Below are 20,747 nucleotides of genomic sequence, written 5' to 3'. Positions count from 1 at the left end.
AAGTTTAAATGTACTCTCCATGACAAGACAGAGATGAGAGAGAAAGAGAGAGAGAGAGATAGAGAAAGAGATAGAGATAGAGAGAGAAAGTAGCAAAACAATCAATTCAATTCCAATACTGACAGGTGCTGTACATGCTTTTAAGTATGCTGAGTACCGCACGAGAGGTTTATCACGCGACAGAGGGCAAATAAGGAGCAATGTGAAGGTAGTCTGTCAACATTTTTCAGGGGTTTTCCCAGGAACGTCTGTAGTCTCTGAGGGTGCGATCAGCCCCCCAGCTCACAATGTATACTACATTGTTCACTTTGATGGCGACTCCCGAATCCTAATCCAGGTTCGACCTGACTCAGAAGTGCTTCCTGGGTACAACATCGTGGGACCAAAAGTACTCCCAAATCTGACAAATAAGCAGAAACTGCTTTTCCTTACCGAGAGTGTTGGAGCAAGAGGAGGACAAAGCTTGCCAGGGGAACAGTGGAGGAGGAAAAGTTGTATAAAGAAGGGACTTGTGTTAGTGTCATTGCATCTCAGGTTTGGGGGCCTGAGATGCACTTACAGGTCATAAAATATCTACACAATGTTTGTTATGCTACAATATTTGAATTCTTATTATAGAAGCTATGCCTAACTTTACTGGTACGACTGCCAATGGCCCTGTACGATTTGCCAGAATGGAGAAGTGAGAAGAATGGTCGTGCAGGATGCTTGAGGTCTTTAATAATACTGTTTTAATAATATTTTTTGCCTTTCTAAGCCAGTAAGTGTTGTGTATATATTGAATAGAAGGCAGCAACCCCATGCATGTTCTGCTGCATTCCTATACAGTTCCAATGTGCTTTACATTTCCTTTAACCCATAAACCAACTGGAATTTACTTTCCTGTGGTATTAGCTAAGATGACAAAAAAGCAGTGGAATTTTTTAATGAAACTGTCACTTGACACTGATCCTCATATTCATGTGATTTCCCAATGAATGACATAAAAACATGCACATTTAAAGCAACATAATGTAATATACAGTATTTTTAGAAAATAAAATCAAGTACTGGAAGCATATGGATGTCTCTTTTAAAATGAAGAGCCATAATTGCATTTGCTTGCAAAACAAAGTCTGTTATCTTAATGCACTATTGGGCATAGCAATTGGTTTTTAAAATTGTCTCCATGTGCATTTTAGTATGTGGCACTTGAAAACCTCAACCTCAATTATCAGATATCACCTTAGAAAAAAGTGCTATATACATGCCATCTAAATCATTTATATACAAAGTGCAAAGGAAAGTGCTGTTTTTTTAGTATTGATTGAAAACTTTAATTTGGGTCATTGCTTTGGGTCAGATTTACCACAATGTTGTAAAAAAGGCACATCAGCGTGAATCTTTGATGACCCCATTGTGTATCTGCAAAGTTGTATTGGTTATAGACTATCTCATAAAGTCCCTAACACATTTTTTTTTCCTGAAACTAATTATAATTAGTTGCTTTCATTTATTCCTTTGGCTGTCAGTAGAAAGATCCACTAGATAACTTGAAAATCTAGTATACTGTTATAAAATAGTCTCTGTAGATTTCACAAAGTGCTTCTATTTTGTGTTAGTTGGGTCTGAGAAGATATTACATCCCTGGAGTTAGACAGAGACACGCTGAAAATTTGTTGCGAGTTTCGGAGTGCTCATATCAACATCTTCAGAAGCATCCTATTATATGTATGTTGCTATTATTATAATCCTTTCCTAACTACTGTCATAGATGGCCAGGGCCCTTGCCCAGCCAGGACACCTCTGCTATGGAAGGACCAGGGGAGCCAGTGTGGACAGAACACTACCTTCCCCGAAACACTAGATAGCAGCCCCCCTGGGTGGCAGCCATTCCTCAGACTTCCGCAGGGCTTCATGGGTGATGGAGTCCGATACAGCCCTGTTGGGATCAGGGGGTGCTGTAGCTGTTCCTGAGCCCATGTGGGCAGTTCTTCCGCTACACCCGGAAGTGCTGCAGGAAGTAGGGCAACAAACACCTGAAGCACTTCCGGATGCCTTATATAAGGGTGTCGGGTGGAAGTTGGACGAAGCTTGCTGAGGAGGAGTGGAGAAAAGGAAGTACTACTGTTGTGCTATTGTGCTTGTGGGACTGAGTTGTGCCTGTGAGAAATGGAGAAGGCATTTATCACTGTGCCCCTAGCATCTGTCTTTGTCGGGTAGGGTGGCTTGCACGCCCCCTAGAGTTGTTACACTATTAATGCCTGTCTGCATGCTACACTGTGCACCACTAATCTTGCAGACTGACAGATGAATCACCATTCACTAAGAAAACTGTTTATTTTAGACCAAAAAATGAAGTGACTAAAATGAGCAAAACCATGAAATTATTTATTATCCTGACCAAAAGAAAGTAGATTCCAAAACTTGATGGATGGGTGGATGAATGGATGGACACATAGGTGGATGAATTGTCAATTGGACGTTATGTTCAATTTCTTAATGCAACACTTAACATTGTAAAACCTAAGCTTTGATATTTTGTTAATCATGTGATTGTTATGACTCGGAACAAAGAGAATTTTTGGAATTCACAGATATGCTGCTGATTTGTTTTGGAGTAATTAATTAAAGAAAGACATGAACAAAAACAAAGAACATGGTAATAAAATTCCCTCATTTGGAAAAATGTAATTAATCACACTACTCTTTTTGATAGCATCCTTTCTCTTTTTGAAAGATGCATATAAATCTTTAATAACCACAGAGAGCGAGGACCTCACTTTTATATCTCATCCAAAGGACAGCGCCAATTTTTACATCACAGTGTCCCCGTCACAGTACTAGAGCATTGAGATCCACACACAGACCACAAAGTTAACACCCCTGATGTCCTCACCAACACCACTTCCAACCCAAGCTTTTCCTAGATGGACTTCTGTTCAAGTACTGGCCCGTCCCAGACATGCGTACCTTCATCTGAAGTGTAGATGGTATGGCTGCTGTACTAATGTGTACTAATATGCAAAGGCCATATTAGTAGAGCCATCAAGGGTTTGCTTTTTGCTCCTGACACTACATGGTCTGAAGAAAGTGCTTGCCTAAACCAGCGAACTTACTTTATATAGAAATAATATATAGGAAAAAGAAGAATGTGCTAGAAAAGGATATTCAGTGTAACATAATGAACTTTAAAAAAAAATCAAAATGTACAAACAAACAATACATAGTTGCAAATAAGACAATCAGAAAATATTATCAAAATGATGTCAAAATGAAGTGCTGATGATCTTACTATGTCCCAGTTCCTCATTTTATAATGAAAATGGCCACTGTTTTGTTTTACAGATGCTCTTATGACATTAGTTATTATAAGAACAACACACCCTTGTTGCCATCTTGGACCTTAGTAGACAATGGGAAACCAACTGAGACAAAAACCAAAAGAATAATAAATAGATACAATGGTGTGAAAATTCATCAAACAATCTCTTGTTCATGACAGTAGCATTTTGTAAAATAGTACATCTATAGCTGTTGGTGTTGTTTCTAATAATGTATTTAAAAGAACTTGTTCAGAAGTAATTTTAAAAATTCCATAGACATTCACTTAATTATGAATTTGACAACTAATTACAAGGTGCCTAAGCTAATAGAGAGAAAGAAGAGCTGAATGTTTTATTTTAGGATTTGTTCAATTGTTAATTTGGTTTGAAAAGACAAATCATTCAAGAGTCAAATATAAAGTGTAAAGTATCTGAGGTCTTTGAACCCCTTTGTAACAGAGAGCATTGTATATTTCAAGGTGATGTATGTGGATTTTTATAATGGGTGTCACCATGACTACCCCATTTAATGATGAAATTAAAAAGTAACCATACATTGGAGCCAGAGTCAAAGAAATGGAGTCATAGCTGTGGTTCTGAACTTCTTGGTTGAATTGCGGCGGTACTTTTCAGAGTTACACTTTCAGCAGATCCCTTGAACGTCTAATTGCTCATGCCGGACAGGGGCCATACATGATTTTATGCCTTAATGTATTCAGATATATGTAATTACAGTATACTGCATGTTTAATTTATAAAATATTTCAAGCGTCTTAGATGACCAACAGTATCCCATTCATACTTTCTAGTTAAATTCTCTTCACTGATATGAAAAAGATTTTTCAAGTTACGCTCTACACTATTATATTTCATTTAAAGAAAACATAGGAGAGAACTAAATTTGAACACTCCATGAAAAATTGCTTCTTTAATCTCACAGCTCAGACTAACTGCCTAATCCATCCACAGAATGCACACAACCAAAAATTGGCAACAGCAGAGAAAAATACTAACATTACAGGAGAATATTACTTTGGTTGACTGTTAATGCTGATTTAATATCTTAAAAGAAACAGCTGTTAAGACACAGAAAAGCAGCATATCATCAGAAAAAGAGCGCCATGCAAAAACAAAATCATGAGAAATTTTCTTGTCAATTGCAGAGTTCTCGGCTTTTCAGTAATTTTTGTTTAGCTTGACTTAGAGAAACATTCTAAAGAATGAAGAGCTTGATCAATTTTAACAAGACGGTGTACACATGTTAAACCATTGGGGTAGACAAATAAGTAAAAGGGTGTGATAGCTGATCTTTTTCAAGTAAAGATAATCTTTTTGTATCTTCTTCAATTACGTTTTACAAAAATAAGCTCAACAAATGATAAAGTTGCCCTAAACTCTCTGCTACCTTAATATTCTACCTTATAAAAGAATCCTGTACCTGTCCATCTCTGTGTTGTTTGAAAAGGGCCTTATTTCATCTCTGAAATGTCATGCTCTCGTGTAATATATTTTTCTTAATACTAGCTAAATAATTTTATATATAATAATTGAGCTTAAAATACAGTACTGTATATACAAATATATAAATATAGGAAAAATAGAAGTTATTTCTGTATAACCATTTAAAACTGAAATCACGGTGATATACTGTCATAGTCCTTCAAATTACTGGTGACAGGAAAGGTTACAGGATGTGCTTTTCACTGCACTTACTTGCTACCTGCCCTTTTTATTTGCTTTTTGCGAGGTAGCAGTGGACACATAAAGCCCAATGAAAATCTGAGCCCAATTGCACGTCTGCCACAATCACCTGTTCCATTTTTGTAGTTCATCACTGTCTCATCTGTCTGAAATTTGCACTGATTACAGTGATCCCTCACTATATCGCGCTTCAACTTTCGTGGCTTCACTCCATCACGGATTTTAAATGTAAGCTTATCTAAATATATATCACGGATTTTTCGCAGGTTCGCGGATTTCTATGGACAATGGGTCTTTTAATTTACGGTACATGCTTCCTCAGTTGGTTTGCCCAGTTAATTTCATACAAGGGATGCTATTGGCGGATGGCTGAGAAGCTACCCAATCAGAGCACGTATTACGTATTAAATAAAACTCCTCAATGATATATGATATGCTTCCTGTGCAGTGCTTCACATACTTGAAAGCCCGAACAGCACGTATTGATTTTTGATTGTTTGCTTTTCTCTGTCTCTCTCACTCTCTCTGACATTCTCTGCTCCTGACGGAGGGGGTGTGAGCAGAGGGGCTGTTCGCACACTGGCCTAGAGGATACGGACGCTCCTCTAAAAAATGCTGAAAGACTACCTTCACATTGCTCCCTTCCTTGCAGCTGCTTTGTCCGGCGGTGCTTCTCATACTTAAAAGCCCGAACAGCCCTATTGATTTTTAATTGTTTGCTTTTCTCTCTCTCTCTGACATTCTCCGCTACTGATGCGCACTCCTTTGAAGAGGAAGATATGTTTGCATTCTTTTAATTGTGAGACGGAACTGTCATCTCTGTCTTGTAATGGAGCACAGTTTAAACTTTTGAAAAAGAGACAAATGTTTGTTTGCAGTGTTTTAAAGTCACTGTCTCTACAATCTCCTGTGTTTCTGTGCAAATCTTTGACCCAAGTGTGTCAATATAAAAATAACAATATAAACGTAAGGTTTTTACTTCGCGGATTTTCACCTTTCGCAGGGGGTTCTGGAATGCAATAGAAAAATGCAACATTAAAGACTACTGAACTTTTTACCAATTGGACACAAAGGCAGTAGGTCTTCTGTTAAGATCATCTAAAAATAACATAATAGAAGATGGTGCATACTTCTAAAGTTCTTACAAATGTGTTTTACTATATAAACTACAGTGTTTTCATTTAAACTGGAAACATTTTGATATTTATGTCATATGTCACATGTGATTTTACATATTCATGTGTCCGTTTCTGAAACTTAATGACTTATTTTCAGGTTTTGGAAAGGAGACGCCTTTTCCAATAGCATCAGATGCAAGACAGAAGTCAAATCTGGGTGGGATGCTGGTCCACACTCTGTCCCAGCAGCTCTGGACTGCATCATTGAGCACACTAACTTTCATTCAGTTATTCAGTCAGTCATTTCTCAACCCGCTATATCCTAACACAGAGTCATGGGGGTCTGCTGAAACCAATCCCAGCCAGCACAGGGCGCAATGCAAGAAACAAACCCCAGGCAGGGCTCCAGCCCACCACAGGGCATGCACACACACACACCCACACAGCAAGCTCACACTAGGGACAATTTAGGATCGCCAATTTCATTCACATTTGACCAAGTTAAAGTCTGCAGGAATTCCTAAACGCATATTTGAAATGTAAAAATAATACTGGGGTATGCAGAAAAACACCCATATAGACAAAGGAAGAGTTGTACACACTGAGAGAGTCAGAAATTAAATCTTGAGCCCTGTAACTGTAATGCAGCAGAGCTAACTTCTGCACCATAGGACTGCCTAGAGCAGGGGTTCCCAAACTTTTCAGCTTACAACCCCCAAAATAACCATGCCAGTGACTCGTGACCCCCACTATCCTCAGAGGTGGTTAAAATATACAAATGCTGCGCGCAACGGTGCACATGTACCAATAGGCCTATCCAAACATGACCATGACAACACGAAAGAACACAATGGTCTAACAACCATATAATTTTTTTTATTAGTAATTTACTCATTTGTTTAATTTCAACAAAATATCCTATCCAAACAAGAGCATGACAACAAAAAAGAACATAACGCTCTAACAACCATATAACTTTTTAAAAAATTGTTATTTACTCATTCGTTTAATTTCAACAAAACACCTCACCTAATGAGATGAGTGGGCACAATGCTTGGAGCACAGCAAGTCCATTCTTGGGTTAATTTTGGAGACCGCGACTCGGAGATCATCCTCCAAGTTCAGTCGTGACCTGTATTTATTTTTAATGTACGTGAGTGCCGAAAAGTCTTTTCGCACAAGTAGGTAGTGCAAAACGGCATCAGTACATCCATAGCGGCCTTGGATAGTTGTGGGTATTCCCTCTCCACTGAAATCCAAAACTCATCCAGAGTCTTGGAATTAAACATTGTCTTCAAGGTTCGGTCGCATGACAGTTCAACCAATGCGTGCTCCATGTCCGATGTCAGATGATTTGCCCTCGTTACAGTGAATGGTGACCTTATCCAGTCATATTGTTCTGGAGCTGTTTCCTCTGGGAAATACCTGTTAAAGTGTTCCAGGAGGGCTTGAAGGTGGGATGTGATAGACTTCTTCACTATGTTAACACTCAGTTCGTTTTTCCTCCATGAATTCATCCAGCTCAGAAAACATATCAATCCTTCCTATTTCAACTCGCTCAGTCCAGTGCTCAAGTTTTCTCTTGAATGCGTGGATTTTATCATTTAGCGAAATTATGTGTGTGTTCTCACCTTGCAGTGACATATTAAATCCATTCAGTTTTTCAAATATCCAAGCCAGATACGCTAGCCTTGTTATCTAGTCAGGATCAGTGAGGTGATCAGCAAGCTGGGACCCATGCTCCATTAGAAATAAGCGCACTTCGTCCCGCAGCTCAAACAGGCGACAGAGCACATTCCCTCACGAAAGCCACCTGACTTCTGTATGGAAAAGCAAGCACTCATGCTCCGATCCCAGTTCGTTACAGAGAGTGGCAAACAGTCTGATATTGAGTGGATGCGCTTTTATATTGTTGACCATTTTTATCGAAGTCTCAAGAACATGTTTAAGTTCTGGGTCAAGTGTTTTGCTCGCAAGAGCTTCTCTGTGCATAATACAATGCGTGAATTTTACGTGAGGCGCCACTTGTAAGACTCTTGCTTTAAGACCTTTCTTTTTCCCAAGCATCGCTCCAGCACCGTCTGTACACACACCGACGCACTCGCTCCAAGACAGTGCATCTTCTTTTAGTTTGTTGTCAAGTTTTGTGAAAATGTCCTCGCCTGTGCACGTTCCCTCCAGTGGGGTGCAGAACAGAATGTCCTCGTTAAATTTTCCATCAAAACTGTATCTGACGAATACAAGCAGCTGGGGAGAGTTTGATATATCTGTGGATTCGTCTAACTGTAAAGCATATTTCCCTTTCTTCAGTTTGTCCACCAGCTGACACTTGATGTCCTGGGCCATGTCGGAGATACGCAGGGCAACAGTCCCGTTAGACAGTGGCACTGATTCTAGCTCACGGGCTAGTTTAACCCCATGCATAGCCCGACTTATAGCTATAGCAGCAGGTTTAATGAGGGTTTCCCCGATCGTGTGTGGCTTTTTTGCCTGTGCAATTAAATATGCCACCTTATATGATGCCTGTTGAGCTTTTGCAGGGATTGCTGTTTGTTTAGTTAGGACTTTCTTTTGGCCTTGTAACTCTCGCTCCTTTCGCCGGAAAAAATCTACTGGTTTAGTAGCAAGAGAGGGGTGCTTAGTTTTCAAGTGTCGTAGCATTTTTACAGGCTTTAGGCTTTCATGTGCAAGCACCTCAGTGCACACCACACATTGGGGATGCTGTACGTTATTGATGATGATGCATGTGAATCCATACTGGATAAATTCCTCTCGATAATCTTGACTCTTGGAGTAAGGCTGAGCCGACTGTTTATGGATGTCCTCTTTATGCACACTCCGGTGTCTTTCCGTACCTGAGGACGATGGGCTTTCTGACGGTGGTGCTTCTCCGATTTCCTCCGCTGGCCTATCTGCATTGTCATTGGTCGATATTAACCAACGTTTCATTTCAACAAAAATAATATCCTAAGCAATAAAGCAATGAAAATTACCTACATGTTATGTACACATGTTGGAATGTTTAACATCGTGCTGTAAATTGATCTGCTGCAACTGACTCCATTTATGTGTCGTTAAACTGTCGTAATCACCTCAGGGGTCGTGATCAAACGGAAAGAAATTTGAAAGGCTGATGGCTTTTTAATTTGCATGTTTTTTTTATATGTAACTATTAACTACTAGTTTTTATCTTTTGTTAGTTATGGATAAAATGTTATTTCTAAAAAATTAAATTAATTAATTTCTATAAAGTTTAAAAAAAGTATTTGATTTCTTGGAAATCATCTTGCGACTCCCCCCAATGTCTCACGACCCCCCAGAGGGTCGCGACCCCTACTTTGGGAACCACTGGCCTGGAGCAACAGTACACGAATGAAAATTTGACAAAAACAGTTTTTACAAATACTCAGTCAGGCTCTAGTTTATCTCAGCTTATTGTCAGTTCTGAATAACAGAATGTATTTTTCAAATCATCTTTGGCACTCAATTCTTCTGACGTCCTAAATAATGTAGGTGAATCTTTTAAAAGGGCAACTCTGTGGAATTTCTGTCAGAATTAGATCTAACTGTCATAGCCGTATGAAATCTACAAAGGTAGGATGACTTTTTCGGGTATTAAATCACATTATTGTTCTTGTTTGACTACTTAAGCATTTTTTAAATTCTGTAACATAGTTTTTTGAGATACACAATATTTGTTTTTCTAGCTTCCTCAAAATGAATATGCGCAGTTCAAAACGGTACTGTGAGTGACTTAGTAAGCTCTTGTCTGTCTTCCAGACTTCTAGATATTCAAATACTTTTAGTGGCTTGTTTCTACACTCAGTGCATTTAACTTGTGATAGACATGGCCAAAGAATAGCCTCGTCTATTTTTTTTTACATTTACCTGTCACAGGAAATCGTATCCAAAAGTCAGTCATGCTTTTAATAGAACTACTGCCAAAAAGAAATGAAATAGTAAATGATCAAATAAATAAAATTTAAAAAAAAAACTGAAAGGGCACGATTTAGAAGTAACTGGTGTGAAGCCCAGGGCACGGACAGCCACCAATAGCCCCGACACAGACAGGCTGAGACACAAGTTGCCACACAGTGCATGGTTTATTTACACAAAGCAGCGCAGTATATATCAGCAACATAGTAGCAAAGTAAATCATGGTCTATTCTCTTTGCCAGTCCTTCCACCTCTACTCCTCCTCATGAGCTTTGTCCACTTCTTCCCGACTCTGGCCATTAAGTGGTGGTGACTTGCTTCTTTTATAGGGCACCCATATGGACTCCAGGTACCCAACAACCTTCTTCGGGCAGCACATCTGGGTGTGGCAGAAGTGCTGCCAAACAGGGACCTGCATGCGTCCAGGCACCCCCTGGCAGTGGCCATGGGCCCCAGCATAGTTGAACTTCCATACCCTTTGTAGGTCCAGGGGAGAAACTGTCCTGAAAATCCTCTCTTGCCCCGTCCTTTCAAATATGGGGCCCTGGCCATCTGCCACACTAGAGAGAGAGAGAGAGAGAGATTTCCAAACAACTTCTATAGTAGGTTTTTTTGGCATACTCAATTTCATTAAAATAAAGGTTGGCACTAAATACATTTACAATGGCAATGTTGTATAAACTGATGCATAGGGCTCTCTTCTATAAAGAGACAGACAAGGCAGAAAGGCTTCTTATTACAATACAGGGAAAGAACCCAACTGGTAATATCTGAAGAGAAAGAGCCTCAGACAAGCACTTGAACATCACCTCTGCCTAGTCGTGTGTGGAGATCAAAGGTGGCCAGAAGGGAAGAGACAAATCCTCTAAAGGCAGAAGGTGAGAATTTTCCAGGGGTCCCATAATGTTACAGATGGACTGGTAGATTGCGCAGAAATGTAAAAGATTCTTACTGGATGCTAAAGAACACCAGGTACAACAAGAAAAAGTTTGAGAACAGTTTGAATTTATCTGCATATCTACATTAATTATTCGTAGCAATCGACAAAAATAATCTGCTTAAACTAAAAGAATGTTAATAACTATACTTGCGCCTTAAGCTTTCTGGGATGGGCTCCAGCTTCTCTGCAACCCTGCTAAGGATAAGGCAGATATAGAGCATGGATGGAGGGATGGATGGATAGTTGTACTTGTTCTTTTCAATAATGAACCAATTTTTTACACATTCGTAGTCCAGTTTAGAAAATGTATGTGAACTCTTGTGTTTAGTAACTGCTAGAACCTCCTGCAGTAACACTAAACTCCACCAAATGTATTCCCGCAGCTGAACTCTTACCATGAAATGGGAGAATAACAAGAACACTACATTTCCTCATTTGACATGATATGTTGTCATACTGCTAACTGATGAATATCCAGGACTTTATAAATTGATTTGTAGCCCTTTTTTAGCTTAATGTATCTTTTTCTAGGTTCACCTGATATTTAATTTCATTGGGACATGGCTCCCATGAACAGATCTTTCTGAAGAAAAGTAGGCAATATCAGTAGCCAAAATGTTATGTTTTTTTATAGGACAGGGCACCTCCAACTCACACTTCTAATTGTATCTCCAGATCTGGTAGTTGAATTTTGGAGATTTCTAGGGTGTCACTTACTGTACTTTCATAGCTGTGATTATTTGTACAATGTAGTCAGTATTAACAAGCAGCAGTGCTATCATTTGTGTGTTATTATTTTAAGCAAATTGTGTTTGTCTGTTATTATGACTTAGTTGACGATTAGACTACATGTTTATAAGTATGATGCAGAAATCCAGGTAATTCTAAAAGGTTCACAGACTTTTCTTACAACTGTATGTGCAATATTAAACAAGGAGGTTCAGTTCAAAAACTTGGCTATTTGTGTCCAAAACAGTAGTCATTGTGCTATGCCCTCAAAGGCCATTGAAGTATACTGCAACTTCTTGCCCCTAAATTGTAATCCTTTCATCTTTGATCCAAGAAATTGGATGTAAATGGCCACTCACTACCAGAGCCCATTCAGTCGAGAGATGAGTTTGAGAGAAGAGTATGAAAGTTACAGTAAGTATGCATCAAGGGTTCACTAGCAGGGGTATAAAGGGAGCAGACATTAAGGAAAACACCCTTTGAAAGGAAAGGTTTTGTACTTTGTGAGAGTCTAACTGACAAACTTGTGCCATCGGATTTTAAGGCACAAAACTTTTGGAAGGCTAGTCTAATGGTATTGTTTTATTATTTGTACCTTTTTAAAATTATCTTATTCCTTGTTTTATCCTGATCATATACTTTAATATTTTGTGACACATGTGCAGAGCAACCAAAGGTAATTTACAGCATAATATAATGCCATTTTAATGCATTTAAGGTGAACTATCTTAAAATTAAAGTAAACAAGATATGGATTTTCTTTTGAACAGTTTATTCTTATTGTAAGGGGACTGAAGGGCAATAATAAAAATGCCTTGGACTGTGAGGAATAAATTTAAAGACATACATGCTATGAAGATCAGTCTAAAAAATTCCAAAGGCAAACAGTTGAAGAAGGAGAGAGCAAAATGGAAAAAGAGCAGAATTAAGTTAGGTTTGATATTAAAAGTAAATGTCTCTGTTATAATATAAAAAACTTGGGTCGAGACGTGATCTTCTCGGAAGACACTTTGACGTCTCGCGAGAGACTCTTTAATGTCTTGCGAGACAAGGCAGTGAGACAAAAGGACAGCTGCTGTACAGGCTTTTAAATGATCGAAGCAGAACACGCAGCTAGGTAGCAGCGCGCCAGCAGCTGATCCGTCCGCATCTCCTTAGCGTGCGTTCAGCCCCTGCTTCACAACGCGAGTGGCAAAAAAGCAAAGTGGCTGGTGAGTAGCGTGCCCCAGGAGGGGGGAGTGTTGGCGGCCACAGCTGCTGTACAGGCTTTTAAATAATCGATGCACAGCATGACAAGCAGAACATGCAGCTCGGCAGCAGGAGCAACAAACCAGCAGCTGATCCATCTGTATCTCCTTACAACGTGTCATTGTTAAGAATACGATTCGAAATGTACATGAATAAAAGCTTATGAGTTAAGTAATGTGGAGCAAAGTAAGAACAGTTTGAGATGCCTGAAACAGAGCGTATACATAAAACACATTTAAGAAATGAAGGGAAAAGACTAAAAATATAATAAAATATCTTGTAGGTGGTAAGTAAAGTCGGAAAGCTTTTATTCAAAATCCAACGCCAAGAGAATAAATTACATAAATAGCTTGATTACATTCTGATATAACAGGAATGCTTGAGGGCTAATAAAAAGAAAGATAACCAAGCAGACAACTAGAAACAACGCTGTTAAGTAATGTAAATGTCATTAAGAGAAGAAACATGCACAAAGAGAAATGAATAAAGTGAGCTGACCTGCTATCGAGAAACAATACCAGTAACAATGGTAATATGTTTTAGTTCAGTGATAAACATCAGACATTATTATGCAAATGTAACTATGATGACAGATAAAAATTATTTAATAAGAGATTGTGGTGTATTGAAGCCAAAAATGGACAGATCAATTCTTCACCTTTTTGTTTTAACCTTTACATGTATTGAATTATTTTAGAAGTTCTTATTTTTTCCAATCATCTGATCAATTGAATGTAAAGGATATAAAGGAAATTAGTCTTTCTAGCATTTATTTAAAAAACAGCATTTGTTAAACCAGAAGACAAGGGTTTTTTTTAGTTTATAAATTTAAACCTCCAGTTCTTATAACCATTTTTGTGTTACTAAAGGTTTAATTGTTAATTCTTGCTGTAAGAAAATATGTTAATTGGATGAAGCTGACATCAATTTTAAAGATATTACAGTGTACATCTTTACACCTTCTAGTGTGAAAACAAATTAACAGAGCTTACTTTAGCGACTTTATTCAAGTGGAGTATTTATAGATTTATTCAGACAGTGAACTTTCTGCAAAAGTACACTGGTATGATGTCAACACACATATAACTAATTCTGTGACATTTTCTGTGCTAGATCTCAGATCTTGCAATTAGTGGTTGTTTTTGCGTCTTGGAAATGCACACTAGTTATTATGGAGACTAAAATAAAATATTGTGATGTCTATTGATGATCTAAATTTTACAATCTCTTCCTATTAAACATTTCAGTAAAAGCCACAATCCTCTATGTTAATCAGTAGTAAAGTAGAATAGAGTTATAAACTGACATACTGGTTAAGCACATTACAATTTAGGTATATCCAAAGGAGGATCTGATCATTTTAATAAACTGTTCTGTTAAGAAATTACATTCATTTTTTTACATTGTCTATACATATGTTTTGGGTATAATCCAGAAGGTGTATGTAAGTACACAAAAGACTGTACTGTAAACTGAATCATTTCATCTAGTCGGTTGCTGATTCTGTTGATCAATCTTGTTTGATATTTAATGGCTAAATGTTTTCTCCAAATGGTTTAGTTGTTAGGGTGTTCACTCCATATTCAAGCTATTACTGTTAAGAAATGTTTCCTGGTTTCTGTCTTTTAAGCAAGTCGCCTTAATTCCAATTACTATCCTTGTGGTTGCCTACTTAGCTGAAAAATTCTGCTGGATCAGCTGTATTGGTGGCTCTGAGAAATGTGAATACCTTAGCCATACAGAATTTCCTTATGTCCATCTCAGTTCAACATTGAAGAAGCTTAATTCCCTTACCATCTCAGAGTAGGGCATGCACTTTAGTTTAGTGACACATTTGCTACATCTTCTTTGTAGTAGCTTCTGAAGCAGTGTGAAAATGTTTATGTTTTGCAAATATCAATCCTTTCCCTTCTGTTGACCTTCACAGGAATTCTTTTCTCTTACACGTATTATGGCGATTATCCTTTGCTCTTGCATCTCATTCAGTATTCATTTTCCCCCCTTAATTTAAAGGGGATGCCAGGTTGAATTATTCAATGCCTAAGCATTAACTCACACTTAAATGTTAATTCACCATCCAATTTATTTGAGAAATGTGCAGTCCTTGGCTTTTTTTAGTTTGCACTTGTGTGGAATATGAAATAGATTAATTACTGTTATTGTCCTTTTGCACTACTCTGATTATTTCTCCTTGCATTCCCTTAAATAATAAATACAGACCTGCAAGTTGTTTTTTACAGTACTGCATTATGTATAAATAAATGGCACAGTACTCAGTGTGAGGGATATTTACCTACATAATGATGGCTGGCTGGCTGGACAAAGCTTTTTCTTGCAAATTACAACCTTCCCGACTTCTTTTTGCCTTGCAAACAGAATAAAATGCTAAAGGTGATATATATACACTAGCATTTTCATGCCAATCTATGCGTTTTTATTTTTCTCATTTCTATTAAAATCAGCAACTAGATGTAAAGAACTTGCATTCAGAGTAACCAAAGCACACTTCAGTCTGAAGGCAAGTACTGTCAGAGGAGAATACAGTGAGCGAGTCAGTTCCACAGAATAATTTAATAATAATTGAAGACTTAAGTGTCAGCTTAAATGAAAAATTAAGGAAAATATACTAAGTAATTGCAACACAAACACTGAGTTTATCAGTTTAACGTGAAAAGATGCCAACGAAAGAAGAGAAGAAGTGGGCCTCTAGGGTGGACAATAGAAGAGCTACTCGGGAAGCAGCAAGCACATCAACCTCTGAGCAAACGAATGCTAAACGTACAGAGAAAGAGTATGAAAACTATGAATGCTCAAGTTAAGTGTATTCATGCGCCGTTACTGGTATGTCTTTTGAAACCATAAATAAAGTGTTGTGAAGCATCTCCACTAACCTCAAGTTGCCAGTTTCTAATGTGTGCTTAAGTACATTTTAAGTAAACCTAGAAACAAAGGTTTAAATGTGGTATATCCCTGAATATTGCTACAAAATGTATTTGTGTCAATTAGCCACTATCTACAAACAAAAGCAATTGTGAAAAATGCTGATACTGTATATTAATCTCTCTTTCCCCTTTCTGTCTCTGTCTCTTCACAAGCCAGCTGTTTGTTGTCTGTTTCTCCCTGGCTTCAAACAGTCACCGGGATGGTTTTTTTAGCTCTTCTATACCATATGCTAGCTGGTGTTCAAAACTTTACTGTTTGCCTGCCTAGAATTTCCAAGTGGAAACAATACATAAACTGATACCTTTTTTCTTTTTCTGTAGAAGAGATTTTCAGAACCCATATTGCTCATTGGTGGTCACCAGATGGTGCTCGAATGGCATATACTACAATCAATGACACACTGGTGCCCAGGATGGAGATCCCAGTTTATACAAGCTCCATGTACCCTGTTGGGAAGGAGTACCATTATCCAAAGGTATACAGTAAATTGTTTAAATCACGTCATTTGTGAGGGAATACAGAAACTGCAAAATTTGAAATGTATGTCAAGTTAAATCTTGAGGCTGTTTTACATTATACATTATCCTCAAAAATAAGCAGTTATAATATCAAAGTGTGTCCTGAGTTTGGCTTAATTGACATAAAAACATTCATATTTGGAAAAAAGTAATAGAAAAATACTTGTAGAACATTGCTTTTAGTGATCTCTTTTATTACAAAGATTTTTATGGGGTTAGGGTTATGGGGCAAGCAGCAGAGAGGGTTAGGGTTAGGGTTAGGGCAGCAGAGAGGATCAGTACAGCATTCCAGTCTCTCTCTCTCTCATTATGAGGAACTTGAGAGAAGTTCTAAAATAATATTACATGGGAGAGCATTTGGCATGGTCTGTGTTGGAATTCTTTTAACCACTGATGGCTTTAATAAAGTGACTTGAAGAAGTACTGAACTCACATTCTCTTTTTCATATCTGACAGCCTCACAGCATGCATTGGTGCTTCACATTGGGGAATTTTATTGAGTATTGAGTCACACAACCATGCTCACAGAACTTTTACTGAAAAGGAAGAAAAAACGGTTACCATTTAAATAATTAAAAATACATTTTTAATTATTCCTCCCCATGGGTCAGTATTTAGATTTTTTTTTTTTAGTTTCTGATAAGGTATTACACATTTTATTAAGTTTTTCTCTGTAATGTGCATCATTTTTTTCCATCAGTACTGATAAACTTTCCACGCCTTCTTGCTGATGAAGATAATGATGCTGGTGAGCCATGCTGGTGTGCTGTGTTTTATCTGAACCATATATATTGCTTAGTATACAGGTCAAAATATCCCTGCCTACATCTATTCTGTTTTACTGCATGCAGAACACTATTTAAATGGTTCAAACCAACTCTCAGACAGATCAAGGTGTAGCCAGAGGGAGCAAATTCAGCCTTGTGGGACCTTTTTGATCACACGGGCTGGGCAATGTTTGAAGCAGCTGCCTAGTGCTAACAAATGCATAGATGATGTGACTGTCAGAACATGTACAAGTCAGAAGCTCTGGGTGACATTGGAGGTATATGCACTATTAAAAGTCCATGATGCTGCCTTTAGTTCAGGTGTCAAGGCAGCCCACAGCAAACCTGTCTTGGGTCATCACAGCAGTTAAACAAAAGTATGGCAATAAAATCCAGAGCCACTTCCAGAACACCAGAGACATAAGGCACATGTTGCAGATAATCCAGACTATAAGAACACACCACCTGTCTGCAGTGGTAATGCCTCATTTCCAGATGTTCTACATAATTTCTGTGTGTAGTTTGATGCCCTAAACAACATGCCTGTGAGGCATGGAAGAAGAGGTAATGTGCTTGTCCACTGCTGATGTGAGAAGAACTTTGTTGAATGTAAACCCACACCAAACTGCTGGACCAAATAACATACCTGGCCAAGGGTTCATTGTTTGTACAAAACAGCTGAGGAATAACTTTAGGGACATCAACATTTCGCTGAAGCAGACAGTCCATCCCACATGCTTCAAAACTACCACCATCATACCCACACCAAAGAAGTGTTGTGTCTCTTGCCTCAATTACTATCGCCCTATAGCACATACATCTGTCGTCATGAAGTGTTTTTGTTAAGAATTTCGATTAAGGACCAATATCCTTTTATTATTATTTTTAGTGCTATTAGCTATGAAAAATCTATGCCTAAGGCAGCTTTAAAAGGACACCATTTGTTTTAGCTAAAGGGCCCAAGCCTGCCTGCCTGCCTTTGTACTTGCTTTGTTTTGAACTTTTGTGAGTCAAGGCCGTTATGTTCTCTGAAGAAGAAAGCAGGCAGATTTTGTTTTGGAAATGCAAGTGCTGAGCCTCTCACTGACAGAAGACTAAACAATCTGTCACTGGCATCCAGGGCCTTTACTTTTGTGAGAACTAGGCACGTTCTCAAGCTAGAACATAAACATACAAGCACTTATATTACCATTTAGATTTATTAGGGTTAGGGTTAGGAGAGAATGAAGAGATATGGGTGAAATGCCATGCTCTGGTACACTTAGTTTCCATATAGAATATATTTTATATCTCAATGACCATACAATTGTATAAAAATACTTTTTTCACCTTAAAATATATAGAATAAATAAATAAATAGATTAATTCATGCCCTAAATATCCTTGATAAGGAGAATAATACACTCCTATTACTAATTATAAAATACTGTCTTTTACAGATCTGTTCTAATATGGATGTAAAAACCTTCAGATTTATCTTAACCTCAAAATAAACCAATTAAAACCTATACCCATCCTCCTCTATCGGGATATACAGCATCAACCATCCATCCCATAATACTAGTAAAAGGCACAATATAAAAAAAAATAAAGATTTTTTTTAGGGTCTCTAGGGTTAATTTTTGGCCCCCAATATTAATTTGACATTAGGGTTATTGTTAAAATTACTGCTGGTATTATTGATTTTAAGTTTAGGAAAGGGGTAGGTGTTAAAGAATATGTCCATAAAACACTAATTAACGTCAGGGTCGCCCATTACATTTTTAAGATTAGGGTTATAGTTTATGGACTTTAAGGTTAGAGTAAGGGTAGGGTTAGGGTTAGGGGCTATATAGGGGCTTAAGAGTTAATTATTAAAGGCTGGGGACTTTACCTTTGCAAACAGATGCCTTTGAAGTGAGCAGCAGCTTAGCCTCTGTGTTGGTAAGTCAGACAGCGTGCCACTGCGCACCACTGCTTAACATTTGAGCCATCTGTGTTCGCAGACTTTTACATTAATACGCACACAGATAAGTATTTTAGATGCCATTTAAGTTGTCAATGCATCTTTATGTACCATAATGATAATAAACAAAGTTACAGCAGAATATAATAAACTAGTTAGCTTTAAGAATCAAATGTTAAGACCTGTGTTTTTTCCTTTCTTTCAAACAGCCAGGAAGCACTGTGTTGATGCTGTTTGCAGCTTGGCTGTCATCAGTGAAGCTGCGCGTTGCCAATTACTGGCACAGCTGCCTATTATTATAGACATAAGGGATGCTCGTGCAACAATTAATTATTAATTGAGCAGTTCAGTTTTCACACATTGGTCCTTCTGATTCCAACTTAATTGTAAGAACTGATTAACTAAAAGGCCATCTATCTTTAACATCTCAGGTTTAGGATGTGGTACGAAGGGAGGGAGGGTCAGGTGACTCCAGGTGGCAAATACAGTATGTCCTTTGAGCCAAAGTGGTTGTTATGAGAAGATGGACTAGTAAGGAAATTTGTCATGAGAAAGTCTACTGGAAAGAAGATTGTTGTGGGGAAGTCTATGAGGGCAAGGCTATTGTTATGAGAAAGCCTGCAACACCAAGTGATTGTTATGAGAAAAGGTGCTGAGTGGGGTCATCACCTTGAGAAACCCTGTAGATGTTGGGAAACTGGTGTGAAGGGGGCATTTTGTCATAAGAATTGTAATGCATTTGGGGCTCACCAAATATTCTGGGCTCATTTTATGAACTGAGATGGCTTTATGTGCTTTAAAGTGGTTTCCTATGCTGTACAATAAAGTCTTAATTCTGACTGACTTTCAGAAGACTCTGCGTGTTTTTCCCTAACCCTCTCCAATTTGTCTATTGCCCAAACTATTCCACTAAAGATGCCATAACATCTACTCCTCATCTGGCCCCGTGACATCTGCATAAAAGGGGCACTTACAGTATGCTAGAATGATTTTCATTCACTTCAGTTCAGCTTTCAACACCATCCTCCCTCAGAAGCTCATAAGGAAGCTTGGTCTGTTAGGCTACCTTATTTCCCTATGCAACTAGATCCTGGACTATCTAACAAAAAGACCCCATACAGTCAGTGTATGAAGCTCCATTTCCAGTACCTTCAGACTGAGCACTGATGTTTTCTTGGGCTGTGTATACATCCCACTTCTGTTCAGTCTGCTGACTCACGATTGTTGGCCTGTGTACAGCTCTAGCACCATTATAAAGTTGGTGGATGGTCTCATCAGCAATGGGAATGAGACAACTTACAGAATGAAGATGTGATGATTGGCACACTGGTGCAATTGCAAAAAGTCTGTTTATTAATGTAGACATGACAAAAGAGATTATTGTTCACTTCAGGAACAGCCATGCTGTCCACACCCCACAGTACATTGTTGGCTCTGTGGTGGAATTGTTCAAGAGCACAAAATTGCTTGGTGTGCACCTGGAAGCTGACCATACCTGGTCAATTAACACTACAAGAAGGTGCAGCACTGTCTCCATTACCTGTTTAGGGTGAAGAGGCAAGCCTACCTTCTCCATTGTAACCACATTCTACAGGAC

At 38.2% G+C, this 20,747-nt stretch overlaps 1 protein-coding gene across 2 annotated transcripts in view; it reads left to right on the top strand.

The window, feature by feature from the left end:
- Nucleotides 1-20,747, top strand: part of dpp6a (dipeptidyl-peptidase 6a) — a 937,255-nt gene that overhangs the window by 833,286 nt on the left and 83,222 nt on the right. For both annotated transcript variants that reach the window (XM_039753634.1, XM_039753633.1), the window contains exon 9: nucleotides 16,241-16,395. In XM_039753634.1, the coding sequence (XP_039609568.1) occupies nucleotides 16,241-16,395 (155 nt within the window). The remainder of the gene's footprint in view (nucleotides 1-16,240; nucleotides 16,396-20,747) is intronic.

The sequence above is a fragment of the Polypterus senegalus genome, chromosome 5 (assembly GCF_016835505.1).
Source record: "Polypterus senegalus isolate Bchr_013 chromosome 5, ASM1683550v1, whole genome shotgun sequence".
NCBI classification, from domain to species: domain Eukaryota; kingdom Metazoa; phylum Chordata; class Cladistia; order Polypteriformes; family Polypteridae; genus Polypterus; species Polypterus senegalus.
Note: the sequence above shows the minus strand (reverse complement) of the source record. Positions and strands in the feature narration are given on the sequence as shown.